Genomic DNA, 16,405 nt, shown 5'->3' with positions numbered 1-16,405 from the left:
AATAAAAAGAGCAGAGAGTAAGAGTTTCTCTCAGGTATGTGATGCTATCAAAGCTCCTGGAATTCATGGACATGTTTATCACCTTCAGCAAGGTCTACTTTGCCATCGTGCAATGTTTCGCTTCTACCTTCACACTGTTAATGTGTTTTTTGCTTCCCTTGTTATTCTCTTTTGTAACCCTTGGCACTTTTTTTTTTTCCACAAATACTCTCTTGTTCCTCACATACAATCACACTGCCTTTTTTTAGTGCTACTCACAAATTGCAATACAGTGTCACTTGTGCTGTTTTTTTTCCCCCTCCTTTTTATTTTCTGTAATACCGTCCTCTGATGATTTTTCTTACCTGACATTTAAATTGCTGCTGTATGGGGTGTTGGAGTAGCCCCTCGACCTGTATAGCATTTCTGAGAGCTAAGCTGAAAAGATCAAACCCCCCCCCCCCCCCCAAAAAAAAATGTTTTAATGTCAAAGACCACTAGTTTAAAATGTTTTTATAGCTTTAATACTCATATCTAGTTGCCTCATCAGTAGCACAGCGGTAAACCCTGGCTCTGGGAGGTCTAATGTTGAGTTCCTGGCCGAACACTATTATGAAAATCAACTTCTTAGAACTCTTCATATGTTTTTTCTGTTTCATATGTGCTTCTCAACCTACTCATCCTTTGCCTTTATTCTATTCTAAGGATCCAGAGCATTACAGGTGATTGTGGGGAGCAGAGATGTGCTCATGCGCTAACTTCTTCACAGTGTGTAGGAAGGGTTTAACAAAATATCCCTTCCAAATGCTTTGGGCACGAGCTTCCCATTTTAATCTGTTTACACTCCAATACTGAGTCCAGAAGTATGTTTGCCGAAAGAAAAGACTCACAATAAGCTGTATGCTTCTGTCAGTGTGTAAGAAAATATTGGAAACACTTGTCGCTGCAAGATGAGGAGTGAAGTTAGCTGTTACTTAAATGTCACTTATAGAAAAGTAATATTGACAAAAAGCTTGCAAGAACAATTTCAGCAGGAGAAACGGTTGTCTGCCTTTCACAACAAAGTGTATAATTTTAGCAATTTCCAGACGGAGCACAATATGTGTTTTTTAATTGGATGCTCAATGTGTGTTTATCTTGTTTGTGTCGTGTGTGTGTGTGTGTGTGTGTGTGTGTGTGTGTGTGTGTGTGTGTGTGTGTGTGTGTGTGTGTGTGTGTGTGTGTGAGAGGCACTGAGTATCATCACATGTGTGGGGGTTTGCTGCATATATCTCTTATGTTCAAGTGCGGGGCACACACAATGTTTCTGAACAATGAGTTCAGCAAACTGAGGACGGGGTATCCGACCTTGTTAATAACCCAGATAAACAAACACGCAGCAGCAGTGAAACAATGGCAACACAACCGGCAGTGTTTCATCAGAGGCAGACAGAGAGGATAATTACAGCTACCCTCCCACTCTTTCTGTGCCTTTTAAACATCCTCTTATTCTACTCTCCTCAGCGCAAAACCTGCCCTCATATCTTTTTGTCTCTCCTACTCTCGTTTTTTTTCTTTATGTCCATTTATCAGTCATTCTGTATTACTTCTCTTCTTCTTACCTCAGTTTTTATTTGATCAATTTGCTGTCGAAGTGAGGGAAAGAAAGGAAAGCGAAAGAGAATTTGCAGACAGGAGGATCGAAGGGTTTTGTGCTCCGTTAAGCTGTAAGTTGAAAGAAGCTGTTTTTCCCTCTCAAATCCTGACATGACTTCTCCACCCACCCACCCCACACACACATATACACTCTCCATCTGCCCCCTTGCATCTCAGACACACACCATCACCAATGCAAACACACACACACACACACACTCACACACACACACACACACACACACACACACTCCCTTATACTCAAAGCCCAGTCAACGTGGACAGGTGAGGATCTAATTGCCAAAGTTAGTGAAGTGAGACATTACGGCCAGGTGTGAGAAGCTCTGTGTAGTGGATTAGGGGATTCAAGCAGATAGAGGCCATCTCGGGGACACAGTGTCCTGGTTTTGTCTAAATACTGTTGTTACTTGATGAAAAAGGTTGTAGGATCAAAGCATAAAACTCTAGCTTTTACTTTTGAATTCTTCCCCCTCTCCACCAAGCCTTACTATCTGCTTCTGGGAATCTGAACAGGGAGGTAACTTAGCAAATCCTCAGGGTGGTGTTTAGTGACCATATTAGTGATTTCTAAGAAAAGGCTAATTAGTCCAGTTTCTCTTGTCTCTTCCCATGATTGCTACAGACAGACCCTGCGAGCTTCAGCAGGGAGGTTTTAACTCATAGTTTAAACTGGGGTTGCGCAACCCTTTCCCCTTGGAGGGTCTGAACTAAAACGTATTGGTGTTCTGTGGGCTTGATGTGTGTTTCTATGCAGCTCTATTTGTGCAAATTTCAATTTGTGCATAAATAAATCTGAGTGGAAAAATGTAATGGAATTAGATTCCGCAAAAAGATGATGACGCACTTCAAACAAATGATTGTCAGGACTCACTGTCTTCAGGGCTGTTATACCAAAACTTGTCCAAAAGTATGTAAAAGTAATATTACTTTTTCAGAACTCTCCGTTTTCATTTTCTCACACATGAAAATACATTTCTTTTTGCAGAGTTTCTTAATATTTTGTTATAATTGACATTTACTTTTTTGGATGGGAATCTGACTGAAACACGTGTTTTTAAAATTCGAAATGCTTGTAAGATCTCAAGCTGTTGAATGAAGACGTTACAGTTCTTGTTTCAGTGATGACATCCTTTGTTAAAGCAGGGTGTTTCCTGTATATTACAGGTCAATCTGTTAGGTGCAGTTTTGAAGCAATGAGTGAAACAACCAGAATCGGGAGAACATAAATGTACTGTAACATTAGAAATTTGTGCGTAACTCTGGCCATTCAGTGCGTGAAGAACTGCATTAGGTGGAATGTTCCATTTATAAAAACAAGAGATCCTGTATATTTATAAAGGATTTTACTTCCCAAAAAAGAAAACAGGATAAACAGTGATTTACAGTATACTTGTAAAATGTTTCCCTCATTTATTTATACTTCTGGCAGGACAAATTGATTCTTACGGCAGGCAAATTTTGGCCGTTTGGAATATACCCACCATCTAGTCTGGGCCAAAGTTCTGCCTCCCAGTGTGTGTAGCCTCCCCAGTCTACCAGCAGGAGTCACAAGTGCAACGACAAGAGAGACTCACTGGCCATTCACTCATGTTCTTTCGAAAGCTCGACCACACCGGAAGTACCACTGGCAGGCATTGAACCCAAGGTCTCTGTGCTGTTGAACAAACATGAAAGATGCTTTGTTGAAATTGAGGGAAACTGAAAGACTTTTATATTTTCCCAATTTCTTTGCCCTTGTGAAGCTCTGTCAGCCCTTCTTTGAGGAGCTTTTACAGGGATGGATATCTGTGTAAAAAAAAAAGGAAAAAAGAGAGAGACATTGATAGGCTAAACTGCTGTGGAGGTCTAATAAAGCTACAGCAAACAGAACCATTGAAAGAACACTTCAATGCTCCCCTCTTGTTCTCATCACCAAAGGTTTTCCTCCCTGCAAATGAAGCTTCAGCAGGAGGTCTTGGCAGAGGCCTCCTGCTGGGGCTTCAAGTTGTTGGTGTTCTAGGAAGGACATGGATGACTGCTGGCACCCCTTCCCCTACCCTGTATTAGGTGGCTCTGAAATTGCATAGGTTGGACCTGCTGTGAAGTCGCCCCCCCCCCCCCCGTCCTCTATTAGTTTCTTTTTCCCTCAGACAGATTCTGTGCTTCTCCTCCATATTAGGGTCCTGTTTGAGAGGCGGCTCCCTCTATAGCTGAGGAAAGCAGTAGCATTTGATCTTGATTTTGATGTTGATGGTGTCTGCTTAACGTGATGGTCCTGCTGTTCTTTCACTTTGCCTCTCCAGATAGGGGGGCCAGGGATCTTTGATTTAGTTAACCTGAAGATAGCTGTGGTATCAAAGAAAAACGTTTGTATTCCGTCTGATGCATGTTTGCCTACACAGTCAATCGAAATGCTTGGAGGACATGAGACGTGATGGGGGCAAAGTGAGAGCAGGTAGAGGGGAAAAAGTCAGAGGAAAACGAAGTAAAACGGTCACGATGAACAACGATAGCAGCTGTCACACCTGTGCTTGATTTGACCGCATGGATTTGCCACTTTTCAGCCTGCAATTATTGCTCATGTATCGTCCTTGAAAAGCACATGTAAACTAAGACTGATGTGCTTTAGACACCATCATATTCTGAATATTTAGTGAATATATATCAAATTTACTGCCAGTGATGTTGTCACAGCTTTATGAAAAATCTCCCTGCTTCCTCTATCGGCTTATAAAAACCTGTCATGTCAGCTGTCAGTGACAAGGTGGAAGTGACAGGTGGAAATGTTGTGTTGCAGTCGTTTTCATATGGTTTGCTCACTTGTGAAAATCATTTACCTTCCCAGGGTCACCTTGTTTTTGTTTTTGTTTTTTTTGTTTCTTTTTGGGTGGGTTTTTTTGTTTGTATGTTGTTTTTCTTGCAGTGATTGGAGTGCTCTTCCAGAACATATTGAAGGCTAGACTCTAGGGACGGATGAGAATAGATATGGCAGTATATCTCTGAAAGGAAAGAAAATATATATATATGATGTTACAAGAAAGGAGATAAAAGTCTTCTGTCAGGCTCAGGGTGGAAGAAAATAACAAATTGGAAACTTTCAGGTAGTTAATGTTATCGATAATAGGGGCTAAACAGAGAATAAAAAGTACATCATCTACTGGCTTCTAGACACTCGCGGTTGGACGGTACTGTATATACATTTGAAGATTTCTTTAATATTTGTTGCTTAGGAGTTGTTGTTATTAGATAGTGGTAGAAGAGGCAACAGGGAAATATAGTGTGAGCTACATTGTTTATGGCTGCTTAAAGATATAACAAACTGTATATAGAAATAACTTTGCTGGGATTTGTTGTGGTGGTCATGGTGCTTGTGTTTGTTTTTCTCTAACAGGGCTTTCTCATTTAACATTTGTGTGTGTGTTTTGTGAGTGCATGTGTGCGTGCGTGTGTGTGTCCTGGTACGTCATGCCTTCTGTCCTTTGTGTGTGTTTTTTTTCTCCGCGTAGGGTGTGCTGCCCACCCCCTTGCTGTCCCCGTGGCAGGCACAGCACCAGGGCTTGACCTGTACCAGCATGCCCCAGCGCAGACAGAGTGAGTCACTAACACCCTTTGCAACCTTTTCCCTCTCGTCTATAAAACAACAAACAGCCTTGAAAAGTTTCACTTTGTCCCCAATTAAAATCCCTCATAGTTCATAGCAACTTTTTTTTAAATTTTCCTGGTCCTTTTTCTTTTGCTGCCCATTTATAACTTCATTAGCTGTGTTCAGTTGCAGAGTAGTTTCTTCCTGCAGACAGCTGTATTTACAGCCCCTGCTTTACCACCTACCCTGACATGAATTGATGTAAAAGATCCCATAAGGGCCGATTGTTCTGGTCTCCAATGGAAATGTATGCAATTCAATCAGTTGTGTTGTCTGATGTTGAACACAATCACAGCTGTCCATGTGTTGGTTTGAAACGCCCTGTGATGATGAGGGTGGCAGGTAAAGGGTAAGCGGAAAGCAAAAAATAAGAAAGGAATTGAAGAATCCACGATGGGGTTCTTTTCATCCGTACCGGTGTGGGAAAAGGAAAAAAGAAGGTGAAATAAAATGTGGTAGAGATGTTTTGTTATAACATACTTCAAGTGCACAAGTGTTTATTGACAAAAATGTTCGTAAAGCCCAGCATTTAAAATGTCACCTCCCAGGAGAACGCTGAGTATGAAAGCAATGCCTGTGTAGTCTTAGTGAGCATCCAGCTGGCCATCCACATCCATAGACCTTGACATGTGTCAGGTGAGGTCAGGTGACCAAGTTTAGGATTTTGCCACCAGCTCCATTTATATCTTCATCTAAAATGTAATGTTTGTGCAGGTTCTAAGATCTCTCTGATGTCTGAATTGATATCCGGTGCCAGCTAGAGTGGGAGAAAAAAGAGAGGGAAGAGAGCAATGACACTGAAATAGATTATAGTTGGTATGCAGTGGTAAATAAGTACACTGCGGCTTATCTTTCATCATGATTCTCACTAATCGCCTGACCCCCCCACTGGGACTGGCAGCTTTAACACAAACAGCCAAGTATTCTTGCAAGATAGTTTGGAATTAGAGAAGGACTTGGACTTCCAGGTCTGGGTGAACGGAGGATACAGTAATTATATTTTGCATGAAAATGGTTTGTTTATCGAGCTAATGTGTGACCTTTTTCTTGCAAGCGTGGGCAGAGTGTTAATTCTGGATTTAAAGTGTATTAACCCCAATAACTGTCTGCCTCACATGTCTCCACCTCCTCCTTCTTCTCTCTTTCATGGTCTCCTCTCTCCTTGTCTGTTGTTCTATCTTTGCCCCCCCAAAAAACATACACACACATAATGCCTATTGCAAGGAGTGGAGCACCTAGTGCAGTACTTCACTGACAAACCATGGTATAGTAAGCCTTTCTTTAACATGCTGCCAACAAGCAGCTTTTCCTGCACGCCAGGCTGGACAGAAGCATGACTTTCTTTGTCTGCATGTATTTGGAGTTTTAATTTTTTTGGAGGTTTTTCCTTTTTAACATCATTGATTTCTACTTTTCCATTTGGTACGCTCTGTTCAGTTGTGCTCACGGTGATATTGTTTCTATTCCATGTCCTTGTTGGCGTTTGACAATAGTTTTATCTTTTATTTTTGTGCTAAAAAAAAATCATCTCAGTATTTATTTTATTCATTTCCATCTCATCGAATGAAGCGTGTAATTGTTATGCATGCATTCGTGAATCCATCTGGGTGGGTTTGTTGTTCTTTATCTATTTAGAGAACAGGTTTTTTGTTACGCTAGATATTCAGCCTGAAGGACTTGGATGGGCTCTATTTAAATTAAATCATTTTGGAAAAACGGTGCCTTTACAATTCTCCAATTCTCCAATTTCATTTAGCAGACGCTTTTGTCCAAAGCGACATACAACACAAGCAAGGATTCAGACTTAAGGAAAAACCCATAGGAAGCGCAAAAGTGCTTCAGTTGTGATTTTGTCACAGGTACTGCCATCTAGTGGCAGAAGAAGTGTCGCCCCCCCCCCCCCTTCCCTTTTTTTTTTTTGTTTTTGGACAAACATACAACATCACACAACACAGTTGGTGCTACATAATCACTAAGTGCTGGGTCTTGGACCCTCTGACTTATTCTACCCCACAGGACAAAGAGAAGAGTCAGGTTAAGTGCCTCGGTGCTCTCTGAACAATTGAGTCTTCAATTGTCTCTTAAAAGTAGAAAAGGACTCAGCAGAACGCACAGAGTTTGGTAGTTCGTTCCACCATTTGGGAACAACGGAAGAGAAGAGTCTGGCTAGAGATTTGGAGCAGTGCTGGGCTGGAAGCACCAGGCGTCTTAGGCGTCTTTAGATACGTATGAACTGCTTGCCGTGTCAAATCACACTAACTCCACAAGCGAAAGCTGTTGAGCACTGCAAATAACGGAAAAATCTCGGGTCCCACGGCCTTTGCTCTCGCACAGCTTCCACCATATTCAAGCACTTGGAAATGACACGAATTCAGCTTTGAAACAGAGTGACACCCTATTACCGATTCCAAAAGGGAGATTAATTTACATCACAATTCAAATTTGTGCTTGTTGCTTTTCTAACCAGTTTTCATGGTGACAGGAAGAATCAAATCAGCACGTTTTTGTTGACTGTCTATGAAAGTGATGACTACTGACCTGAGGTATTTACTTCTTGGTAATCCAGCCAACAGCTCAAATGCCTGCCCCGAATTATTAGGACCTGAATCATACTTCTGTAGATGTAAACACTTATTTGCTGTGGTCCATTTTAGTATGCCACACGTGATGTCATTATCTTCTTCCTGCTGTGCAGAATAAATACATACATTTTAGCAGACCTTCCCACCACCAAAGATGTTATGATTACGTGTATGGCAAAGAAAGTTCAAACAACTTCATGATTTCTTTTGTGTATTTCATCAAATGAACCTATTCTATTTTAGCTGTAGTGATTCTTCCTTCCGTGTCTGAATCATGCTAGAAATGATTTCTGTGCCAATTTAACTGACATCATTATGCACGCAAGTGGCGGACTGATCAGATCTGCTGTAATAACGAACAGAAACGAGATGATCTTGGAAAAAAACGATTGCTATTGCTTGCAATAGACGCTATAACAGAAATAAAATGAGACAGAAGGAGGGGAGCTTTGAAACAGGCAAGTAGACACGTTGTGTCAGGGGACCAGGAGATGGAGCTGTGGCCTCGGACATCTAATCTCAATTGCAATGCAAATAACTGACATAGTGTCATGACCAACACAGCTCCACATGTCAATTCTCCTCCTCTGAGATCTCCTCACCTTTTCTTATCAAATGAAGTTCCTGCTATTGTGTAGCTTCCATGTGGATTTAGATTCTTCAGGTCTTACTCGAAGGACAAAGGCCCGCCCTTGGATTTCTGATGGCAAACTCTGACTCTAAATAACAAAGTGTCTTAAAGAATCGATTTTGAATGAAGAAGGGTCATGTTATAAGTAGTTTGAAGGATGTTAAGGTCAGAGACCTCTGAGAAAATGTACTATACATTGTAAGATATTCATAGAGTGCTGTGCAGTCTGACCCAAGCCACTGCTGCCTTGCTGCCCTTGTCACAGGATGAACTTATATGCTTACTTTATGTTCTGCTTCATATCGGTCCATAGTAGTTCTCTCTAACCCAACAAATTTAAAACATCACTCCACAACACAGTGATTGTTTTAGGGTTGTTATAAAATTGCATTTGACTTTTGTGGTATCATGATTTTATGTTAACACCTGCTGTATGTGGAGGGCAACCCTGTGGTTGGTCTGGATTTGATACTGCGAACAGCTCAGCACGTTGTACCACAGGCAGCAGGCAATGTAGTTCCCAGAATTGTTTTGAAGCTACTCTGCAGCAGTGCTTTCAAAATGAATTGAATACTTCCTTCCACGCACTCACACGGCAGGTTTATTACATGTTGTTAAGCGCTGAATCAGGGCTTCCTCTGTGACATTGACTCCCCCATTCTAGGAAAAGGTCGGTGACTGGCAGCTGAAACAAGCTGTTTTTTTTTTTTTTTTTGTAAGAGTAAATAAGCAAGTCAAAGAAATGGAGAATATTGTGTTCGCTTTGTTGGATTTAGAATTTCCTCTAGAGCTGCAAAAATATTCAGTAGGCTGAATTCCACAGGGATCAAAGACACGAGGAAAAGGGGATGATTTTTAAAGTCATTTTTGGAGCATGATAAAAAAAAGAGCCCACCCCAGCCTCATTATTCACATACCTTTATTACAGCATCTTATTCATGTATCTTTCCTCTTTTCTGCAGCCTCAAATACTACAGCCTTTCAACCCCTGCCTCAACGAGCATTTCCACCAGGGAAGACTAGTAAAAACTCCCCCCACAGAGGGCCGCAGTGACCTTGCAAAGCGTAGTGCAGAGGGAGGCGCCAATGTAGATGCTGACTGTCCTCTTGAAGGCCTTACGGCAGATGTGTCTGCCCCAGCAGACCCAAATCAGCTGACTCATCTCCTCAGTACCCACCTGCAACGCCCAGGCTCCGGGATTCCACAGAAGGTGACTGCCAGAGACAGTCCAGCATCACCGGCTCCATCTGCAGCACAGCGTGTGTGGAGAGCCGACGCAGGCATGCTGCAGAATTCTGCCACTCCCAGATCGGCTGCTTCAGCTTGCCCTCGCATGCTGCAACCTCCCCGCTTCCACAAGCCAGTGTGTCTTCCTGCAGTCGGTTCGGGGGGAACTGGCGGCTTCGCTACTCTGAAAACAGGATGCTCCTTAGGGCCTTTAGCTAACAGAACCAAGCAGCTGCCCCCTCCATCTAGAGGCCTTCCCTGCTTCAACACCGGACCCCAGGTGCAGGTTCCAAGTCTTATTCGCACTTCACTGCTTCCATCTCGTAGGACATCAGAGTCTTTCAGGGATTCATCATGCACTAGCCTGGAGCAGCCCAACCAGGGCACGCCCAAAGATCCTGGGTCAGCCAAGAGCCCTTTGAGTCGCTCGTGCCTCCCCAAACCAAAGATTCCCTAAGGAGCTCACATCCACTCGTCATAGTTAAAAAACTGGAATCAAACTAACTTTTAAATTCATCCTTTCCTCCCTCCCTCTTAAATACCTGTGTGATTGTTTCACCTTTGGAGTGTCAAAGGAACACCCTGAACCCTGTGGGCTTTGTAGGGACAGCCTGCTGTTATGGTACTGTATTTTTTAAAGGGGCTTCCACACCTTTTAGCTTGATTCCATCATCATCTTCCGCTTATTCCTTACTAGTAAGGGTCGCGGCGGGGGTGGAGCCTATCCCAGCATCTACGGGCGAGAGGCGGGGTTCACCCTGGACAGGTCACCAGTCCATCGCAGGGCCAACATACAGAGACAAACAACCATTTAGCTTGATTGATTTTTGAAAATATGTAGCTGGATCTGATCCTCACAACATGCCACAGTGGTATATAACTCTAGAGTCCCTCAGAAGAAAACTATAAATATCTGTTTTTACAAGCTTTGCACTCACTCATGAATGCTGCTGATGCAAAAAGTAGTGTAAGAAAAGAAGTCCATTTTTTGTTTGTCTTTTGTTTTGTTTTTCCATAATGCCTTCAGGCTATGAACACATTTTAAAAGTCTTAGTTGTCTTCACAAAGCTCTGCCCTCTGACACAAAGGTGCATTTGATTTTAAACTCTCACACTTGACATGGATGTGACCTTTGCAATGTAATAGAAAGCCAGGGGGAAGATGGAGGTTAAAACAAGACCGGGTTGAACAGATGCTTGAGACTGGAATGTAAAAAGCGTCAAAGTTCACCTGAGTTTTCTCCTCCAGGAGGAAAATTGTGTGACGCACATGAGAGATGAGAGACTCCGAGTCGAGGGACAAAGCAGCTTCACGCTGTAGATGCATTCATGTTTTTAGCTCCGCTCACTACGCAAGAACCTAAATGTACCTCTGAACCCCGCAAGGATTAGAAGAATGAGTCTAAATACAACCCAGCTGGAAATAAAGGCCCCCAAAAAAGAACATTGTACTATTGGTGGCCATATAAAAAGGTGAAAAGGTGCATAATTGCAGGATTAGCTTTCACAATCTAGAGGAGTAGAGCAGCATAAAAGAAAAAAAAAAACAACTTGCATGTTCTCAGGCACATTCATTTCCATGTGCAAACACAGAAAGAACACCAAACCTGAAAATTTCATTGTGCACACTTGTGTGCTGTATAAAAGGGGAGAAAAAGAAGACATGGTTCAGCAAAGTGAATTTGAAATTTGACCATAAAGCAAAGTAGAAAAAAAAACATCCACCTGTAGTCTGATGAAGTGACACCTGCCTCCTGTAACTGTCTCCTTCAATGGGCCACACATGAGAAAATCAGCTAACAGGGATGCATTAGACGTGTGAAGCTGCTGCTGCCTGGTGAGCCGCTGTCACACCACCACCCTCCTCCTCCTCCTCTTCCTCTTGCTCTCTTGCACATCTCTTTGGGAACATCAAAGGTATTAGTGCAGTATTTTCAGGTGGAGAGCCTTCAGGGTTTTAGAGGTGTTTCTGTGGGAGTTTTGGAGAATTGTGTTTATATCTTTTATGGAGTTGTTTTTTTTTTCTTTTTTCAGTCAAATGCTCCCAAAAATGTCCCTGAATAGCGAACGGCGAGCAGCAGTGTGTTAAAAAGACCCTCTGACAGCAACTCTGCTCCCTTCTCTGTCACGCCGCGTGACCACTTGGTGTATGCCTCTGGCTCTATCTGGTCTACTGCGTCCAATAATGCACCCTACGTAGACCGAGTGAGACACACAGAGAGAAACAAACACAGACACACACACAGGAGGGTCCCATAGGCGCGGATATACGAGCGCTGTGACACAACTCGAGGAGACACAAAACTCGGAAGGAACTCTCACACATACATCATGTCACACTTCCAAGCAGCCGCACAAGGACACAAACATACACACTTTGAATTATTTAACAAATTACATAAAGCTGCACTTGTGTCAGAAGTACCTCTATCAAAGTAAACTCTCTAAGTTAGCCAGTAAAAAAAAGATCTCTAGATTACCTTTGAAATGAGTTGAGGTTGGCTTTTATTTGCGGATCAGTTGCCTGGTTGTGCCTAACCAACTGAAAACCCAACGCTGTTGCCAGAAGCCAAGAAAAATACATTTCCTTTATTAAAAACTGAAGATGAAGTGGACTGGAAAGATGCTCAGCCAGAGAAAATAGACGGAGCTGAAGAGCAAAAAAGGAGACAGGTAGTGATGAAATGGTGAAGGTGCCATGAGCAGTACGAGCAGTTTTGTTTGTCAGTGTTTGTCTATAAAATGTCGAGAGTGTATGCAAGACAGGAGTGTGATGCTGAATACATAGCGTGTTTGTTTGTGTGCACTGTGGTCCAGAGAATAGTCCAATCCCCCTCAGCTGTGTCACTCAGCGCTTAGGAATGCCAACCAGGAAATCAATGTTGTCTGCTGTTTGTGTGTTGGTATCTCCAGACACCTCTGTCTGCCAGTGCTTCTTGGATATGTGTGTGTGTGTGTGTGTGTGTGTGTGTGTGTGTGTGTGTGTGTGTGTGTGTGTGTGTGTGTGAAGGAGGGATGTGTCTGCCCACAGGCCAAAGGCAAACTCATGCCAGGGAAAGCAGGGCAGTACTATCCCTCTTTTTCCTGTGCTGTATTCCTAATCTCCAAATCAATGTTTTAGCTCAGTTTAGCAGTCAAGCCAATCAGCCTTGTTTGCTATGCTTGAAAGAAGAAAAAAAATGCGCAACTGGACTGAAAACTCTGCAGCAACTCGGATCAATTCTCGTACAGGATTTTGATCAGCTTTCTTTAGCAGGAAGACAATTTTTTAACCGCATTGCACTGTAAGAAAACTTACCAAAGGGGCGGGGGTGCTGTGTGTTCTCCAGTATTACTCTGAATGGCACAAGGCTGCAGCCAGTAAACCATCTATCAACTGATATGTTCTTGAGCAGGAAATCCACTGATCTTTAATGAAAAAACAACACACACGAGGGCCTGTGTCCACCAAAGTGTGTCTCCCCCCCCCCCCCCCCCCCCCCCAGCAGGAAACACCAAGCGCTCTGCTGAAAGCCGCTGAGGTTTGAGAAGTTTGAGGTTTTTCTACTGTGGCATATTGGTTTCCTTTACAGAAGTAAAAATATCAGTGCCAGATACACAACCTCCCAAACTACACGGGAAGAGACGGCAGAACTCCTCCCTTGTTCAGCATGGAGGATGTCATGAATTTTATTTTATATTTGTCCCCCCTCCTTTGCTATGATTGAACAACTGAGGAAAAAAATGTGATAGTGACTAATATCCTTTGATTTAAAATGTAAAAGTACAACTCTTAGCAGCCAGGAAAAAAACAACAACAACAAAACACTCACAAATTTTCAAATAAGTAAAAATAAATGTTTTGGTGGGGAGAAAAAAAGGTGGGTTTTTTTTGTTTTGTTTTTTTTTACTTCAAAATTGCTAAAGTCGTTACTGTGTATTAACCTGATCATCAGATTAGAGAAATGCTTGTGAGGAATATTGAATGTAAAATCACACGAATGCTAATGTTGCCCACTCCTGTCTGCTGGATGTCTCTACTCACATGCTCTTTATAATATGTCAGTGTTGTTTACATCTTGCATTCGCTGCCCCCAAGTAGCCATAAAGATTAAAATCAGCAGCAGCAGCTGTTTTCTTAACCACCACTCCTCAACTCCTGATGATTGATTTTAAAGAAAAGAATAAAAGTCAACTTGCGGTATAGTGATTAGTGGGCTTTACCGGTGTACATCGTCCTCCGGTTTTAGATCCTCTGCAGGTGTCTGATGCACTTTATACGACTGAAAATTAAACAGGATTTCGAGGCTTTTTATCAATCTTCATGTCTTTTTTTTTTTTTTTTTTTTTTTTACAGTATCTGGTTTGCTTTTTTTCTTCTTTCCCACTGGATCTCTCTTTGCGAAGCTAATCTTGTTTTTCTTTGAAGCCATGTGAGACAGCAATAAAGGTTGCACCAGTTTTCTGACAAGTGTGTCAAAGCTTATCAGGAGGTTTGCCTGGAGGGCAGAGCTGTGGATGGCAGCGGGACGTCCATGACAGGCTAGAGGTGAAAACATGGGTCCCACAGTGGGAGTTAGTACTTTGACAGTCGCTGCTGATCGTTAATCCTTTCTAGATCCTCTGCTGTACTCTCACATACATTAGAGTACATACACTACACTTTAATGCTGCTGAACCCAATTTAAGTTAAAGGACCTTATTAGCCTTTTCCCTTGTTTTCACTGTCTACTGGTTGTACGTCTGTGGAAATAAAGTATGACTTCCAAACAACTGTGGTCTGTTTGAGTATTATCTCCTTAAAAATGTTTGTTTGAATAGAATATTCCCATGCAGTGTTTTTTGTATTGATTTGAGCTTTAAGTTTGAGTTGTCAGAATGTTCTTTTTAAAGCTTAAGTGCATTCCCCTTACATATGCATGAACGTGGCTCACCAAATGATTCCAAAATGATCATTAAGCTCGTCGCTGCTTGCAAAAATTCACATTATGTCCTGTACTAATTTTGGTTTGGATAAATAATTGAATCTTGGGTTTGGATCAAGTTATGACGGCGTCATTTTGTAGGACTTGAGATGCTCAAAACATTTTAGGAATCAGGGCCAGCGCGAAGCTAATGGCATTTGTACCTCCTGACAGGTGCTGTAGTAACTGTTACTGCCAACAGATGGTGACAAAAGTCCACACTACAGCTTTAAATGTAGCATAACGCTCAAAGCATTCTGAAAATACATGGTGATAACTTTAATAACATGACGCGTCATGTGCTTTAAGTCTTTCAGCAGTATTTTTGGTTTATGTTCCAAGAATGTTATTCATTTACAGCATAGTTGGCACACTCTGAATGCAAAAGTCCAGCGACAACATTTGATAAAAGCTGTTCAAAGCATGGAGGGGCACATTAAATATGTAAATATGTAAAAATGATCTTATCGTGTATATATATATACACATATATACATACATATATATATGTATATATATGTATATATATGTATATATATGTATGTATATATGTGTATATATGTGTATATATATGTATATATGTATATATGTGTATATATATGTATATATATATGTGTATATATATATGTATATATATATATATGTATGTATATATATGTATATATGTATATATATGTGTATGTATATATGTATATATATGTATGTATATATATGTATGTATGTATATATGTATGTATGTATGTATATATGTATATATATGTATGTATATATGTATGTATGTATATATGTATATATATATATGTATGTATATATATGTATGTATGTATATATGTATATATATATGTATGTATGTATATATATATGTATGTATATATGTATGTATATATGTATGTATGTATATATATGTATGTATATATATGTATATATGTGTATACATATATATACATATATATGTGTATATATATGTATATATGTATATATATATGTGTATATATATGTATATGTATGTATATATATATGTATATATATGTATATGTATATATATGTGTATATTTATGTATATGTATGTATATATATGTGTATATATGTGTATATATATATGTATATATATATTAACATATGAATGGGGTAAGGGAAAAATTGGAAATGTCTTATTTTTACATAGAAATATGAGTTAAAATTGACTCACACAGGTCTTCATCAGGTTCATTGTGAATAGAAGGTAACACACCTTCATACAGGGCTGCATGGTGGTGCAGTGGTCAGCACTGTCGCCTCACACCAAGAAGTTTCTCGGTTTGAGTCCCTGCTGGAGCACGGGGTCTTTCTGTGTGAGTCTGCATGTTCTCCCTGTTCCTGTGTGGGTTCTCTCTGGTACTCCAAAATTGATACTGATACTCTAAATTGACTGTAGGTGTGACTGTGAGTGTGAATGGTTGTCTGTCTCTATGTGTTGGCCCTGTGATGGATGGTGGGTGAACCCTGCCTCTCACCTGAAGGGTGCTGGGATAGGCTCCAGCGCCCCCCCCCCCCCCCCCCCGCGACAGGATAAGTGGTAGAAAACACTTTGAAAGTGGTGGATGAGCACTTTCATACAGTGTAACCTGGAGGATGTTGGATTAGTTGCAATTTATAATTTTTGATTGAAAAACTTTTCGTCATCCATCTTAAGTATCCAGCTACGCTTCTACTACCTTGTCTTAAATGTATTCATCTATCAACATTCAATCCATCAACAAAACCTTTCTGTAACTCTCCGACTCGT

General features: G+C 41.1%; 1 protein-coding gene across 6 annotated transcripts in view; it reads left to right on the top strand.

Annotated features, from left to right (window-relative positions):
• Nucleotides 1-14,940, top strand: part of ccser2a (coiled-coil serine-rich protein 2a) — a 47,291-nt gene extending 32,351 nt beyond the window's left edge. For 4 of the 6 annotated variants that reach the window (XM_086179853.1, XM_086179855.1, XM_086179852.1 and 1 more), the window contains one exon: nucleotides 9,433-14,940. In XM_086179853.1, the coding sequence (XP_086035979.1) occupies nucleotides 9,433-10,155 (723 nt within the window). In that variant the 3' untranslated portion in view covers nucleotides 10,156-14,940. Of the gene's footprint in view, nucleotides 1-5,120; nucleotides 5,206-6,481; nucleotides 6,522-9,432 lie in introns of all 6 variants that reach the window. The other 2 variants (XM_086179856.1, XM_086179857.1) reach the window with 2 other exon arrangements.
• The last annotated feature ends 1,465 nt before the right edge of the window (nucleotides 14,941-16,405 follow it).

Source organism: Aulostomus chinensis, chromosome 16 (genome assembly GCF_037954235.1).
Source record: "Aulostomus chinensis isolate RoL2024-O1b breed Wild chromosome 16, RoL_Achi_v1.0, whole genome shotgun sequence".
NCBI lineage: Eukaryota > Metazoa > Chordata > Actinopteri > Syngnathiformes > Aulostomidae > Aulostomus > Aulostomus chinensis.
Note: the sequence above shows the minus strand (reverse complement) of the source record. Positions and strands in the feature narration are given on the sequence as shown.